Source organism: Enhydra lutris, unplaced genomic scaffold, assembly GCF_002288905.1.
Source record: "Enhydra lutris kenyoni isolate GAN:26980312 unplaced genomic scaffold, ASM228890v2 scaffoldscaffold2, whole genome shotgun sequence".
Lineage (NCBI taxonomy): Eukaryota > Metazoa > Chordata > Mammalia > Carnivora > Mustelidae > Enhydra > Enhydra lutris.
The window spans coordinates 66,420,952-66,436,022 of NW_019154086.1; the positions used below are offsets into that span (position 1 = coordinate 66,420,952).

At 34.3% G+C, this 15,071-nt stretch overlaps 1 protein-coding gene across 3 annotated transcripts in view; it reads right to left on the reverse strand.

Annotated features, from left to right (window-relative positions):
• The window catches only part of LOC111148097 (TBC1 domain family member 23), a 62,116-nt gene that overhangs the window by 21,861 nt on the left and 25,184 nt on the right, over positions 1 to 15,071 (reverse strand). For 2 of the 3 annotated variants that reach the window (XM_022504511.1, XM_022504502.1), the window contains exons 2-10: positions 14,115 to 14,226; positions 12,649 to 12,754; positions 11,454 to 11,658; positions 7,248 to 7,371; positions 4,276 to 4,400; positions 4,138 to 4,184; positions 3,233 to 3,336; positions 1,787 to 1,909; positions 358 to 450 (exon numbers count right to left, since the gene is read on the reverse strand). In XM_022504511.1, the coding sequence (XP_022360219.1) occupies positions 358 to 450; positions 1,787 to 1,909; positions 3,233 to 3,336; positions 4,138 to 4,184; positions 4,276 to 4,400; positions 7,248 to 7,371; positions 11,454 to 11,658; positions 12,649 to 12,754; positions 14,115 to 14,226 (1,039 nt within the window). Of the gene's footprint in view, positions 1 to 357; positions 451 to 1,786; positions 1,910 to 3,232; positions 3,337 to 4,137; positions 4,185 to 4,275; positions 4,401 to 7,247; positions 7,372 to 11,453; positions 11,659 to 12,648; positions 12,755 to 14,114; positions 14,227 to 15,071 lie in introns of those variants that run through there. The other variant, XM_022504520.1, reaches the window with a different exon arrangement.

Sequence of the window (15,071 nt, forward strand, 5' to 3'; positions counted from 1 at the left end):
AATAACCCAATTATAGTAAGAGCTTATATTTATAGAGTACTTACTAGATACAAGGCACTATGCTAAGTGCTACATCAGACGACTCACAGTAAGAAGTTCAGAATTTACTGACATAACAATGGTAGGCAATAGCAAGCCACAGTTAACTGCTTGCATCTACCCTTTCTCATACCCAGAGTGTCCTGGTGAAAAGGAAACCTGAAAACAGTACTTTTGTTATAAAGGCAGAGACCCCTCTTTAAGCAGAAAGAAAATGTCCCCAATCTGGTACATGTATACTTATTCATGAACTAAAGAAAAAAAAACCCTATTTATTCTCTTACTTCATAAAAAATTTTAACTAGCATTTATACTAACCAGATCTGAATCTAAGTGGAAAGCAGTTGATAAGTGCCCAGCATTATACTGTTCTGCAGGACGGCAATCCACCACAAAGAACCGGACTCCTTCCTAAGAGGAAAACAACATTTGACATACTGAAATTTGCCATGAGGGTCACATTTTACACAATATAATGTTACAATTAGCCAAAGGAGAGGGAACAGGTTTTAAAAAAAGAAAAAAACAAACGGATCTCACAGAATTAGGACCCAGTTAGAAGAGATGCAAGAAAATAACCTCAAGATCTTAAACAACCATATTCATTTTCAACAGTTAAAACTTTATATATACTGTTCTTGACTAGGAAGTCTTAAAATATGTAGCAAAAGAATGTCAGTTTGAGCTATAAAACTGTATCAGAATTTAAAATTTTAATGTGTATCATGTTACATATATATTTAAAAACTGCACAGTTATAAACAAAGATCTAGATACAATTACTATTTCTGCAAATAAATCCACAAGTTGGCAGCAATTCAACTCATGTAAGAACTAAACATCTTGGGGATGAGAGGAAGTTCTGCAATGCTGCAATGCCAGTCTGACCTGAAGAAACTTACAGGAGGATCTTTAAACTGGATTATAGGTTTTCATTTGTTTTTAATACTAGTTCTAATAAGGGGTGCGTGGATGGCTCAGTCAGTTAAGCGTCTGCCTTTGGCTCAGGTCATGATCTTGGGGTCCTGGAATTGGGCCCCACATCAGGCGCCCTGCTCAGCAAGGAGTCTGCTTCTCCCTCTGTCCCTTCCCCACTCATACTCACTCACTCTCTCTCTCAAATAAATAAAACCTTTAAAAACAAAAATACTAGTTCTAATAGGAAAAACATGTAAATGTTTGTTTTTAAAAAGATCTATTATAAAATGCCTGCCCTTCCATGTCCCTTCTTCTTCCCTCCATCTCAAAAATACACTACAACAGCCCATAGTTAACTGTTGCACTACTAGTAATAAAGAACATATACTGAAAAAACTGGCTCATGAGATTTTTCTGAAGATAGTAGCAGACAGAAAATTATGGTATATCCTCAATTTTCCTTTGAATATGCTCTATGGCATTAGACCATCTAATTCAATTAGCTGTATAATTATCAGAATTTAACCATTATATGCTAAATTCACCTTTTTAAGTACTTTATACAGTACTCAGCTGCTTTGTTAAAATATGAAAAAAGATTTGGCAATTTATAATTGCCCAGAATCATAACTGACAACTAAAATAACACACAAGCCGGCAGTTTTAAAATGAGCACACAGATTAAACACATTAATCATTCAAAAAAGCAAAACAGCTACATGGTTTCAGTAAATTAATTTTGCAGGAAGCCACAAACAGGGTGAAAATGCTGGTTCCTTGCATTTAAAAGGGGCATTCCTTTGACAAACTGTGGGTTTTCTTTATTTACCCCTTGAAGCTGATTTGCTTGAAGGATCTCTGACACGGAGATGGCCAGACAAAGAGCCTGACTGAGATCTGCATCATCATCCTTAATTCCCAACAGAGTACTACCAAATAGATGGTGATTATCCTGTTTGAAGAGAAATGTTTAAAATATCACAAAGAAAAACAAAATTAATCTTTCTTCCAAAAAATATTCTTAATAAACCATGATGAAAGGTAAAATAAATACGTTTAACACTCCTGAGTCATGTGACTTTTAAAACTTAGTATTATATCATCTCAAATACTGACGCAAAGGCTACAAGGCTATATACAAAGTCCCTGTCACAGTTTACACAAAATAAAAGACTATGAAAAAATAAAACATTCTACACAGCTATTTTCTATAATATGAACTGTAAACACTGAATTTTAAAAAAATGGTTATGACTTTCCATACTTTAACATAATAAAAGGCAAAAATTATATAATACACTGATCTACAGCCTGATTTAATTAGCAATTGCGAGTGCATATTATTTATTATGTCTGAAGAATAAAAGCTATTCCTCTTAAAAGACTGAAAAGGAATAAGACTTCTTTTTCATCCAGCATCCTAACCAGACATCTGACTTGTCTGACATTGTTAGGAACTGAGGTGGTCTACATAAGGCAATTATTAAAACAGCTGAAATTATCCCTAGAAATGAATTTCTTTTTTAATTAGTTTCAGGGGAAATGTTTTTAAAAGATTTCTCTTGTCCGCTTTCTGAAACATATTACACTGAACATAATTTAACCTCATCTTGATGTTTCAGTGACATGACCACCAACTAGTAATCATTATCATGGAATGCCTTAAAAAAATAAATAAAAGACAATAATGCTCTCATAGGCAACTGAAGTCACAAACAAACCCATTTACCTTATAAACGGTACTTCTGTGCCTCCTCCACTATTAGCTTTTGCTTCTTGGAGTTTTACTTTCTAGGAGCTCACACCATCATGTTTCTAATCTGGGTGTCCCTTCACTTTAAAGCACTTGAGAAAGGTTCCAAGTCTCTATGCAGCTAAGTTACCCCTTTTGTTCAGGAGACAGCTCTGCATCATTAAAACTGCACAAAGCTGAACTCCAGATAAAGGAGGCATAAATATACATCCTCCATCAGAGTTTGGAAACTTTTAAAGTCAAGAAAGCACTAACAAGAACTACCTCAATTTTCTCATGATCAAAAGTAATAATCAAAGAAAAAATTAAATAATTGCTAGCATATCGTTATACTATCTTTCTAAATTTGTTTGTTCCTCTAGTAGGAAGAGTATTTACAGTGAAAAATCACACAAAACTGCAACACATAAAAAGAAAGAAAAGAGTGACAAGCTAGAGGATTTTAACTGAAGTGGACACAACACAAACAATAAAACAATGTACTAAATATGAAATACTGAAGCTGGTAATTTTGTTTTCTACCTTCCTAAAAGAAGCTGGTGTTTTACTGCAATAATACTGAGCCAGAGAGAAAAGATCTTCTATATCTTCTAGATTCAAACTGGATGGAGTGTTTTCCAAGAACTCTGAAAAAGGATTATAGATATGAGAATATTGAAAACATTGTGATTAATACAATCATGAACATTATTTACATATCAAAGCTAGAGTATTTTCAACATAATAAAAACTACATAAATGGAATCTTAACAGTGATGCCTTTAAAACTGTTTAAGGAGAACCAGAGTTCCCAAAAGAGCTGAAGTGTTAATGCAATTCTGCTGTTAATGAAAGATAGGTTCAAGTAATCAAATCAAATTCATTAGCCTGGATGGCAGTATTGTTATTTAACACATAATAAGTGCCACAGCCTCTGGAAATAAAAAATGACTAAGAAATAGTTCCTGACTAAGGAACTCTGTCTTGTGTGATAATAAATCGTTATAATGTAGGAAGATAAACACTGTAATACAAATATACAAAGTGGAGGCAACATAGAGAGGAAGTAACTTAATCTGTGTGAGTGCTAGAAATGGGGAGAACCAAAAAAAATCAAATTTCCACAATGGAAATAATTGTGAAATCTGAGTACTCAAAGGTAAATTAAGAAAGAAAGAAGGGAAGAAGGGAAAGAGAGGAGGGCATCTGATAATGAACAATGAAACCAAAATACCAGTTTATGAAAGGGAACTGAAAGAGTGAAAAAACATGGAAGAAATGAAAGAGGATGGCAAAATTGAAGGAAAATAGTCCTTAAGGTTTGCACCTACAGTGTATATGAGTTGAATGAAACCTCAGAGTTCTGTAGACTAATCTTTTAAAGATGAAGCTGAGTTTTAGAAAATAAAGTGACTTGAAATATTTTTTCTACAGTAAGTGATACTTACGGATAACTTCTTCTTTGCTGTCTGACTCCTGTGCTAAAATAACTTCTCTGTAAAAGAAAAACAAATGAATTTGAGTTAAATATTAACAGAGCACCTTGAGAATACAAAGGAGAAAAATCTAAGCAACAGGATACTTACTTTGCATTAACAAGGATTATTAACATTAAGAAATAAATAAAAAATGGATCTGCTTGTTGTAGATATCCATCCCATATTGCCTGAGTGACTTCAATGGAACAGTAACATGCAAAAAGGCTTCCAAGCTGTAATCAGGAAATGAAATGAGACATAAACCACTGGAAATGACCTGTTCTTTTCAAAGTATGAAAGCATATGTGTAAGTAACATTATGTCAAATTATCTGCACCTGATACGTAACGTGTAGCTTTACTGTATATAATGCAAAGACAGAATATGTGGATTCAAGGCACAATGAAGCCACTTACTAGCTGTGTGAATTAAGGCACATTACTTAACCTCTAAAACTTCCACTTCTACATCTTAAAAAAAAAAAAAAAAAAAAGGAATACTGCTACCTTTCTTCTACCATTGTTGGGAAGAGAGAGATAATTAACCTAGAGTAATTAAAGTAACTAGGACCTATCTGCCATAGCATAATAACTAACATAACTACCACGATAAGGGTAACTAGCACAATTATTACTATACTTAATTTATAAGGTAACTGTAAGGATCAAACATGGTTTTAAGAACACAGAGAAAAGTTTTAATAACAACATAATGGTGAATTGCTGCCAAAGCTTACTTGTCCATCATTTGAAATAGGTGAGACAAATTTATATCAATGTTTCAGGAGCTCTCTGGCTTTCTATTTCAAATAAAAGAGTTGTTTAAGTTTCTCTAAAGCCTGTGTTTTAAACTGCATAAACTCAGTGATATTTTTAAAGTTCAATTTTCATTACATACAGAAACAGTTCCATCTAGAGGTTTAAATTCAAAACAGTTTTAATGGCTAATGGGAACATACACATTAATGCATATTTCACTACTAACCTATTGTCACATATCCTTTATTAGCTATCACTTATTTTAAATAGTCTCATAACAGGTCTTCAAAGTTGATATTTTTATCCCTAGTTTATAGGTGAGGAAACAGACTGGTATTAAATAGTCTTCCCAAGCTCACAGAGGTAGCAAGTGGTGGTAGTTGCACTAGAAAAATGACCTGATATTCCATAGCCAGCTAACTGCCATTATACTTGACAACAAAGTTTTCAAAGTATATAATGATACTAATGTTTTTTGTTCTTTTAAAAATTACTATTATAAATAAGATTACTATTACAAATACCAAAGATATAAATACAAACAGAATCACAATATATGATCACTGTTAAACTCATGTAGGCAAACTACAGCTATCACTGCACTGCTCACAGTTACAGGTTCTCAATGAGATTTAGGAATTGGTTTTGACAGTTTCACCTCACGATTAAAAAAAAAAAAAAAGACTCCATTCCATAGACATGATACTAGTAGCAAAAACAAACTATTTGGTGCACACATTGAAGACAGAATAGCTGTTTTAGTACTTCGTTAAAAATCTGCTACCAGCACTGAGGACTAATTCAGAGATCTGACAACAGAAATGGCAGAAGTAACAGGAGAGACCTCTGTTACAGATATCAGAATGCTCAAAAGAAATAGTTTTTTACTTCAACACAAATAAGTACATTGAAAGGCAATACATGTATCTCAGAGAAATCATAATTTTACAGGTATTTTATTATTTTAACTCAAAGCGACAAGACTGGCTAAGAACTAAAGAGTAGGCTGCTGTAGTCTGAGATTTAATATGCTAGATTGAAACCAGTTAGAATTCTCTAAGTACCATTTCTTGATTTACTTATCCTATCATCCTGAGACAGGTATTATTATTATTCCCATTTTACAGATAAAGAAATTGAGGCTCAGAGGCTAAGTGTCTTAAATCACACAGTAAGTGGCAGAAAGAAATCCTTTCTGAAGAAAAGTTAGGTTAAGACATGATCAAGGAATATGTTTAATTTTTGAATATATATTCTTCTAGCACCCAATCACTGTTTTAGAAAAATGATCAAGTTAATCTAGAAGAGAGTTTCACAAAGGGTAGTCTAAGGAGTCCTAGAAGTCCCCAAGAGTATTTACAGGGGAGTCCCTGAGGTCAAAACTATTTTCATAATAATCATAAACTTTAATTGCCTTTTTCATACTCATTCTCTCAAAAATAACAATACTTTTCCAGAGGCTACACGAACTGTAGTATCATCACAGAATGAATAAAGAAGCAGATATGAGAATCTACCTACCTGTGATCTAGCCAGATACTGAGATTCACAAAAATATAAAACAATGCCACTATTCTCACTAATTTTCTTTTGGAAAATACAGTTATTTAGCATTAGAAAAACAGGCCATTTATGTTAACGTGTAATAGATTTACCATTAATAATAGATTACCATAATAATTTACCATTATTTCTAAATGAATTAATATTTTAAATTTCTTAGTTTTAATTTCTAACCAACATAATCCATATAAACTATGGATCCTCAATAGATATTGAGTATAAGATGTCCTGACACCAAAAGGTCTGAAAACCACTAACCTAGAATAAAAAAAACTTCCCACTGAAAATAAAATAAAGAATAACAGAGCTGAGACGTACTTTATATTTTTATACTGATCATTTGACAATCTTAAGACATTTTCCTTATGATTAAATATAAATTCTTACACACAGCATCAAAAATTTAATCACACAAAGTTTTAAAGTAAACTGATACATATCACATATTTACATATATTACATGCATATATTTGCACGTATTATATTCATCTACTCACACTGTATATAGCACATACATATGTAATATATATGAGATGTATATAAAACACAAAAGGTTAAACTTCATTTTAAACACTCTGAACACAGTTAAGAGCTAAAAAAAGAAATTTTTGAAGTGCCAAAAATTTTACTCCTTTGGTTTAAGTAGTAAAGGTCTATAATTTAGTACTTTCCTTTCTCCTCCTTGGGAAAAGAAAAAACCTAACTATAGTTTAATAGAAAGCTATTTTTCATTAAGTGTTCCTACTTTCACTTTATTACCCAGTTGAGTGCATAGGAGTCTGGAGTAATTTTCTTTGTATCAAGAAAAGAACAAAGTTCGGGCTCATGGTACTGGATGAGTAATCGGAAAAGATGAAATGGTCTTCCCTTCAGAGAACAATCCCTAAAAGAGAAGAGAAGCAAGATGTTTAGATTAATGGGTCAGAAACGGTCATATTAGTAACCAGTTCTCCTGCAATACCCACCTCCTCCCCTCACCCCCAAAACACCTGACCACCACAGCATTCATAACAAGCCTATCTGATACAATCAGGTTCAGAACACCTAATATACTTGACTTGACAGAAAGTTTGTAGAAACAGCAGGTCTACAGCCAACTCCAGGGAGACTCTCTCCAGGTAAGCCCAGATAGCACTCAAATGGAAGAACTGCAGGGACCACTGAAAAGAGCAGGACCATTTAGGTTATTCTGATACGTTCTGGATCCCAAAAGGATATCTATAGAGTTCCAAATTAGTCCAGGCCTCTTCTTCCCTACCAAGTAAGAGGAAACTCCTAGAGAGGCTTCAGGTTAGCTCCACAGTTAACATACTCAATGTAGGGATGACCTTTAACAAAGGCAAAAGTGGGAAATGGCCACAGATAAAAAAAATTCTGGACCAGAGAATTAGAAGTTGTTGAAGTGGCCTGGGTACTAGTGATCAGAATGAACTCCAAGAGGTACGAAACACTTTACAGAGCAAGTGTACTACTTCTTTCCTTCTTCCGTTGTGTCTAATGAATCAATAAAAATGTAAGCAGCTCAAACTATAGGCCATCTCAATAAAAGTATTTATTGAGAAAATACCATGTGCCAGATACTGTAACAGGCACTCTACAAAGTTATCTGATATTATCCTTACAAAGCAACCCTATGAAATAGTTAAAAGTTTTCCCCTCATTTTACAGATGAGAAAACTGAGGCTTAGTTGTGGGTAAGGAGCTTACCCAAGGTCACATAGTTAAGAAGTCAGCTAAGACCTCTACACAGAAACTGCGTTAAACTACCATGCCATACTGCTCTTCACTATACATAATTTGGTATCTCAGCAAGTGGCATTTTGGTATGGGTACAGTCTCTAAAAAAAACCCAAATTGTAAAGAAATTGAAATAAAGTAAAAGCCTTCATGTGAAAAAGCTAATGAAATGAAGGTCACAGTTTTGACATAAAAGCATTCCGATAAAGAATGCTGTCAAATGCTATTTAAGTGGGAATATTGAAAAATAATTTCAGTAAAACCAAGATCTGAGATGAATGCCAGGATTTGGAATGAACTTCTATCTACCATTTTTTGATACTGTAAATGACAGGGAATTTTTGTAGAGAAAGCCCTAGGTTATTAATTCAGATGCCCAGAGACAGAACTGAATTCAAACTGGCAAGATTACCCCCTCCTTTGTCTGAATACTCTCCCCATTCTATAAATGCAAGGCAAATGACTGCTAAGGCAAAACACAGAAACAGTAAGTTGTGTAAGGACATAAAAATGTAGAAACAACTGCCAGTTTGTGCCTCTAGTAGGACCTCTCAGGGAGTCAGCCATTGCAACAGCATCTATTCATTTAATAGCTGTGTACTATTACTGCAAGGCACTGTGCTTGACAGGATTTCTACACAAGTTATACTGAATCTGTAATAAGAAGATATGTTACAGTGGAGTTCTTCTAGCAGCATTTTGTGGGGCTGTGTTCTATCCAGGGGCATTAATGCTGACCCTAGCTGGAGTGCTGTATTACAGTTGAAACTCACAGAAAGTAAGGGGAGGAACCTAACAAGACAGTGTATTACACGGTTCAATGTAAATCCATCTCCCCCAATATTACTACCTATCACCACCAATATCCTCTAGAGAAAAAGTTGGAACATCATGTCCCTTGATATCACTAGCTTTGTTACACTGAATGGTGGTAAAATATAAGCTAAAATATAAGCAATTGAGAGACTTAGCATGACTCACAAATATGAATTCCAGGCTCAGCTCTACTATGACTGTAGTAGGCCTGTCTCTTGGCATCTCTGGGACTATTTTACTTACATGAAGCACTATGGCTTCAAGGTAGCACAGAGGTTGTCTACCCTGCTGTACATTAGAACACCTGGGGAGTTTTTAAAAAACATGCCTAGGCTCTATTTCGTCTGTTCACAGTTGAAACTTCAGGGACCCACATGTTTTCACAGTTCTTTGGCTAAACAGACATTTCCCCAAAGAAGATATACAAACTGCCAATAAGCGCATGAAAGGTGCTTAACATCATTGACTATCAGGGCAATGCAAAGCAAAACCATAAAGAGATACCAATTCATACTCATTAGTTTAGGTACAATAATTTTTTTTTTAAATGTTGACAGGGATGAGGAAAAACTGGGATCTTCATTCACTAATGATGGGAATGTAAAATGATACAGTTGTGGAAAAGGCTGGCAATTCCTCAAAAGGTAAAACCATATAATTCAGCAATTCCACTTCTCAGTACATACCCTAGAGAAATGAATTATGTGTCCACACAAAAATCTGTACACAAATATTCACAGCAGCATATTCATAAGAGCCAAAAAGTAAAAATAATCCAAATGTCCATTCACTGTTGTAAATAAAGTATGTAAATAAATAAGTAAATAAATAAAATAACTAAATAAAATGTGGTACATGTGGTAAAATGTGGTATAAATCCACAGAGACAGAAAGATTTGTGGTTGCCTAAGGCTAAGAGTGTTGGGAGAAAATGGAGAGCTGACTACTAGCAGGAATGGGGTTCCTTCCTGGAGTGATGAAAATGTTCTAAAAATGATTGTGGTTAGGGTGGCACAACTCTGTGACTATACTAAAAACCAATGTATTGTATACACTAAACAGATGCATTTTATATGTATATAATATATTAAACTATTAAAGAAAAAATTCTTCAGTTGATTCTAACAAGCAATCAGGGTGAATAACTGTGTTAGTTAAAGCACAGGAGTCCATCCAAACTTAGGTTCAAATCTTGACTCAAACATATACCAGAAGTGTAATCCTGTGTAGGTCTTTAATCTCTTTCTTTGCCTCAGTTTTTGTAGTTGTGAATCAGGGATACCCACCCTTTAGTGGCCATTGTTTAAATGAGAAAACACAAAAAGCACTTGCATTTAGTATAATGCGTATCACAGAAAACAATAAAAAACAGTAGTCATTTAACTACCAAGCTCCAGAATAGTAGATCTCTTCTTTGGTTACATTTTGCAGTCAGTTGAGAAGCGCTGAAAAAACAATGATGACTGGGTACCCTCCTCAGAGATCTGATAATCAGGTACCAAAAACAGGCATCAGGATTTTTCAGAGCCCCTTCAATGATTCCAATGTGCATCCAAGGTTCACTGTGCAGCCAAACCACTGATCAAAAGTTCCTTTTGGCTGTGAATTCCTGACTACCTGAGCCATAGCACTAGGAACTACAAGAATTCTTTCTGGCCTCGTGAGTGCAGCCCCTGTATTCCCTCTCCACCCTCCCTACCTGCCCCCCACACCACCACTACTACAACCATCTAAACAACTACAGCCTAAGTGTCACTTGCACAAGAAGGCCATCTCTGACCTCCAGGGCAAATTAAGTCACTCCCATTAAATATTCTCATGGCATTCTAGAGGCACCTGGGTGGCGGTTAGGTCGGTTAATTGTCCAACTCTTGATTTCGACTCCTGTCATGATCTCAGGGTTGTTGAGATCAAGCCCTGTGTCAGGCTCCACGCCCAGTGTGGAGATTCTCTCTCTCCCTCTCCCTCTGCTCCTTCCACTGGAAAAAAAAATTCCCATAGCATTCTATATTTCATCTTCCTAACACTCAGCATACTTCTAATCACTTGTTTAATACCTGCTTATCTAAGATTACATTCTAAGCTGTAATGCCAGCACCTCACTTAAGGAAGCACTCCAAAAATTTTACTTTCCATGTTGCCATTATAATGTTATTTTTATTTTATAAGGAAATAAAAATAGGGATATTACCAAAAAATTGGCATAAACTCTACAAGCATAAACTCTTAAAATTCATAAATTTTAAAAATGTCTACAACCACAAAAATAAAGTCAAATAACCATTAAGACTCCAAACAACCCTAAAAATTATTTGAACCTCTTCACCACCAAAGTAAATCTTACAACTTTAATTCAAAGCAAACTAGACTTTTATTCATTTTTAAAACTAGGATAACTAAATCACATTTTACCTGGGAATGTACTTATTCATGATAGCATAAAAGCAGTTGTATAAATCACTGCGAGGCAGTTGAAGATGCACCAATGGTTTTAGCAGATGTATCCAGCTAAGAGACGTGCTGTATTTAATGTTACGTGATTTACAGTAAAAGGTAATTACAGATTCAATATCCAAAAGTAATTCTGTTGCCTTCTCTTCTGGCACTGAAAGCTGTTCTGGAAAATAAGTGTCAAAAATAAGTTACCAAGGTCATGTCAGAGACTCCATTATTGCACATAACACTTGTTTACAAACATACCATACTATCTTAGTATATCTAGCATGTGACAAGGACAAAATAAAACTACATGAAAGTACATGTTTCCTCATATTTATCCAGTATTTACTAGCTATTCAGTATTTACTAACTCAACTTAATAATACTTGACCTATGTATATGTTGAACATAAGAATGGATAATCTGAAGTAGAGAGATAAGAAAGATAGGCTTAACCCATATTCGAGGAAAGCAAAAAGGTTTTTTCTAAGCAACAGATTAGCATCTACCCCATAACCGGCAGCTGCCTCTATAACTTTGTCACGGAAGGTCATCCATTCTCTACCACCAAATTCCCTTTCCTTTGCACACACCAGAAATGTTTCTGTTGTGGTTAGTACACAAAAGCCTATTTAATCAAAGCTTAACTAAAATGTGATGAAAAGAGTAACAGAAAGACACCAAAAACTGTAGATAAGTTTAAAAATATAAACTAAATTCATTTACTCATGAAAAAGACCTTGTGGAGTGATTAGAAACCTTTCACCCATGACTTACAATAGTTTTTTCACAGCAGATCATTACCTATGATGTATAGATAAACTTTTGGAATGCAGACCCCTTTAACGTGGAGACTATAGACAATTATACAGATCTTTACACACACACACACACACACACACACACACACACACACAAACAATTTTAAAACTATAAAGGTACCTGAAGAACTATTTTTAAAAAACCCTGGAAATTGGACTCTCTTTCTTAAAAATACTAGACATTATTTCATGAGAGTTTCAAAAAAGACGTTCTAAAACTATTTAGCAGTCCTTCACAAACACAACATAACCCAAATTATAACAAGATGATTCTAACGGAGTTACTCCTCTACCTCAAAATAGTATTTTCAAGATTTTCACTGTTTGAAAACAATTATTAAACTTACCAATAAACTCAAGACAATCTTTGTGAATAGCATTCTGTTCTGGCAAGTCTAAAATACCATCCCATGATGCCAAACTATCACCTTTTCCTGCAACATTTAGAGCAATCTGGAAGAAAGATAAAAGCAACTAGCTTCATATGCCATTTTCCATTCTTGGAAAAAATGCTGTAATAATGGAAAGTCCTGAATTTAGAAATAATAATGCATACTTCTAAGATTACAAAGTAACGTATTTATGCTCCACCAAATGCTGATCTTTGATCCCTTAAGTCATACCACAATGAACACACTTATTTTAAGTGTGTACATTAAATTTTATTACTTCATATCAAACCAATGAATAACATTTATTTCAAGCAAACATCATCAATGCTATAGATTAAATGTTTGTGTCCCCTGCCCTCAAAATTCATTGTTGAAACCTAATCCCCAATATGATGTTATACAGAAGTGAGGCCTTAGGGAGGTGATTAGGTCATGAGGGTAGAGCCCTCATAATAGAATTAGTGTCCTTATAAAAGAGACCCCAGAAAGAGCCCCCGTTCCTTCAGACATGTGAGGATACATTAAGGATTCACTAGGGTTTTTTCAGTTTAATGGTATTATGTTTATTTTTAAAGAGTCTTTATCTTCTAGACTTTCATAGTAAAGTGCTTCAGTGTGCTACCAAGGATTTGCTTTAAAATAATCCAGCAGGTGGAGTAGGGAGGAAAAGATGGAGATACTAATCAAACAAGATTGGCCAAATGTTAACAAAGCTAAGTGACAGGTCATGGGGGTTCATTAGACAAGTCTCTACTTTTGTGTTTTAAATTTCTATAATAAAACATTCAGAATTTTATATACAGTTATAATTCCACTTCTGTTACATATATATGTGCAGAGAATAAAAAATAAAAATATATATACCAAGACATAATTATGTGTTTTACCTATAGGTGGTAGCAGATGACTTTCATCTTATCCTATGCTTATATGTTTTAACAAAGATGAATATTTTTTTTGCAATCAACAAAATCTTAATTTAAATAAAAAAAAAATGGTAATACACATGCATTGGAGAACAGCTGAAGAGGAAAATAAAGCAAAGTAAAATATCCTGTAATTCTAACACCCAGAAAGACCTATATACCCTCCCCATCTTGTCTTTAACATAGCTAAGGTAATTCCAGCTGCAATTATAAATCCTATTTTACTCATTGGCTGCATTGTCCCATTTCATTTAACAATCTTCATAAACATCATTTCTAATAACTACAAAAGAAAAACACTGCCTTCCAAAACCTAAATTATTAAATAACCAAACATGACAGAAATACACATTTCAGTAAGCTGTTCTGTTCAATAAATTATTGAGATGCAGCATGCTCATAAGACGATAAAGTTTTCTGCAACTTAAACAAGTGAACATAAAATTCTCAAATGTTATTCTTAAGTGATTACATTTTGTTTTAGTTTCCAGTTACCTTCCAAACTTTGGCCCTCAGATCAGCAGGCAGTGGTCTCCCTTGAATTATATTTCTCAAAGTTTCAAGATCACAACCTCCTGCTTCCAGAGCTTCTTCAAGATCTTTTTCCCTAAAAAACAAGTCCTTAATAGATCAATTTTACTTATTTTTTCTTATTCAAGATTCACTTATAAGCATGGCCTGTTAAAGGTTGTGTCTACTAAAAGAAGGTTCTCAGCAGCCAAAACACAATGCCAAGGCATACAAGGCACTTATCTGCTTGAAAGAGAATCTCAGGTTTCATGCAATTTACTCTTGTTTTGCATTTAGTTCTAACAAGCTTAATTATGTTTTCTAAGATTAAAGAAATTTAAAAAGAGAAAACAGGGCAAGCAAGCTGACAGCACTGAAGAAAAGTCACAGTAATAGCACTATTTGTGGTAGTAGTCATGACTAACAGTTTATATAGCACTATCTTTGTACCAGGCAGTTCCAAACTCTTATGCCTGCGTTTTTCTAATTCTCACAACCCCATGAAGTAACCACAATCATCACTGGCCCCAGTTTACATATGCAGAAGGTGAGGCAAAGAGGAGTTATACAGCTTATGACATTTATCAAGTAAGTACTAGAGCCAAGATTCAAACTTCAGCAGTCAGGTTCTAGAATTTATGTACCTAATATTATGCTAAATAGTGGCAAGGAGGAGAAATCATAAAATTCCGCCAAGAATTCAAAGCACTGCAATATTAGCACATAAGTTATACAAATATAACACCTAGAGGAGTACCTGGCTTATAGCGTCCAATTAATGTTACAGGAACAAAAAAGCTCTAATGGCATCACTGCCTTATATATTAAAGCAAAACAATACAACATTATCAAGTAAATCATCAAGCAGTTATGCTCAGTCTACTACATTTAAAGAGAAAATTAAACACAAAATAAATTTTGTTTGTATATAGTTAAAAAGAA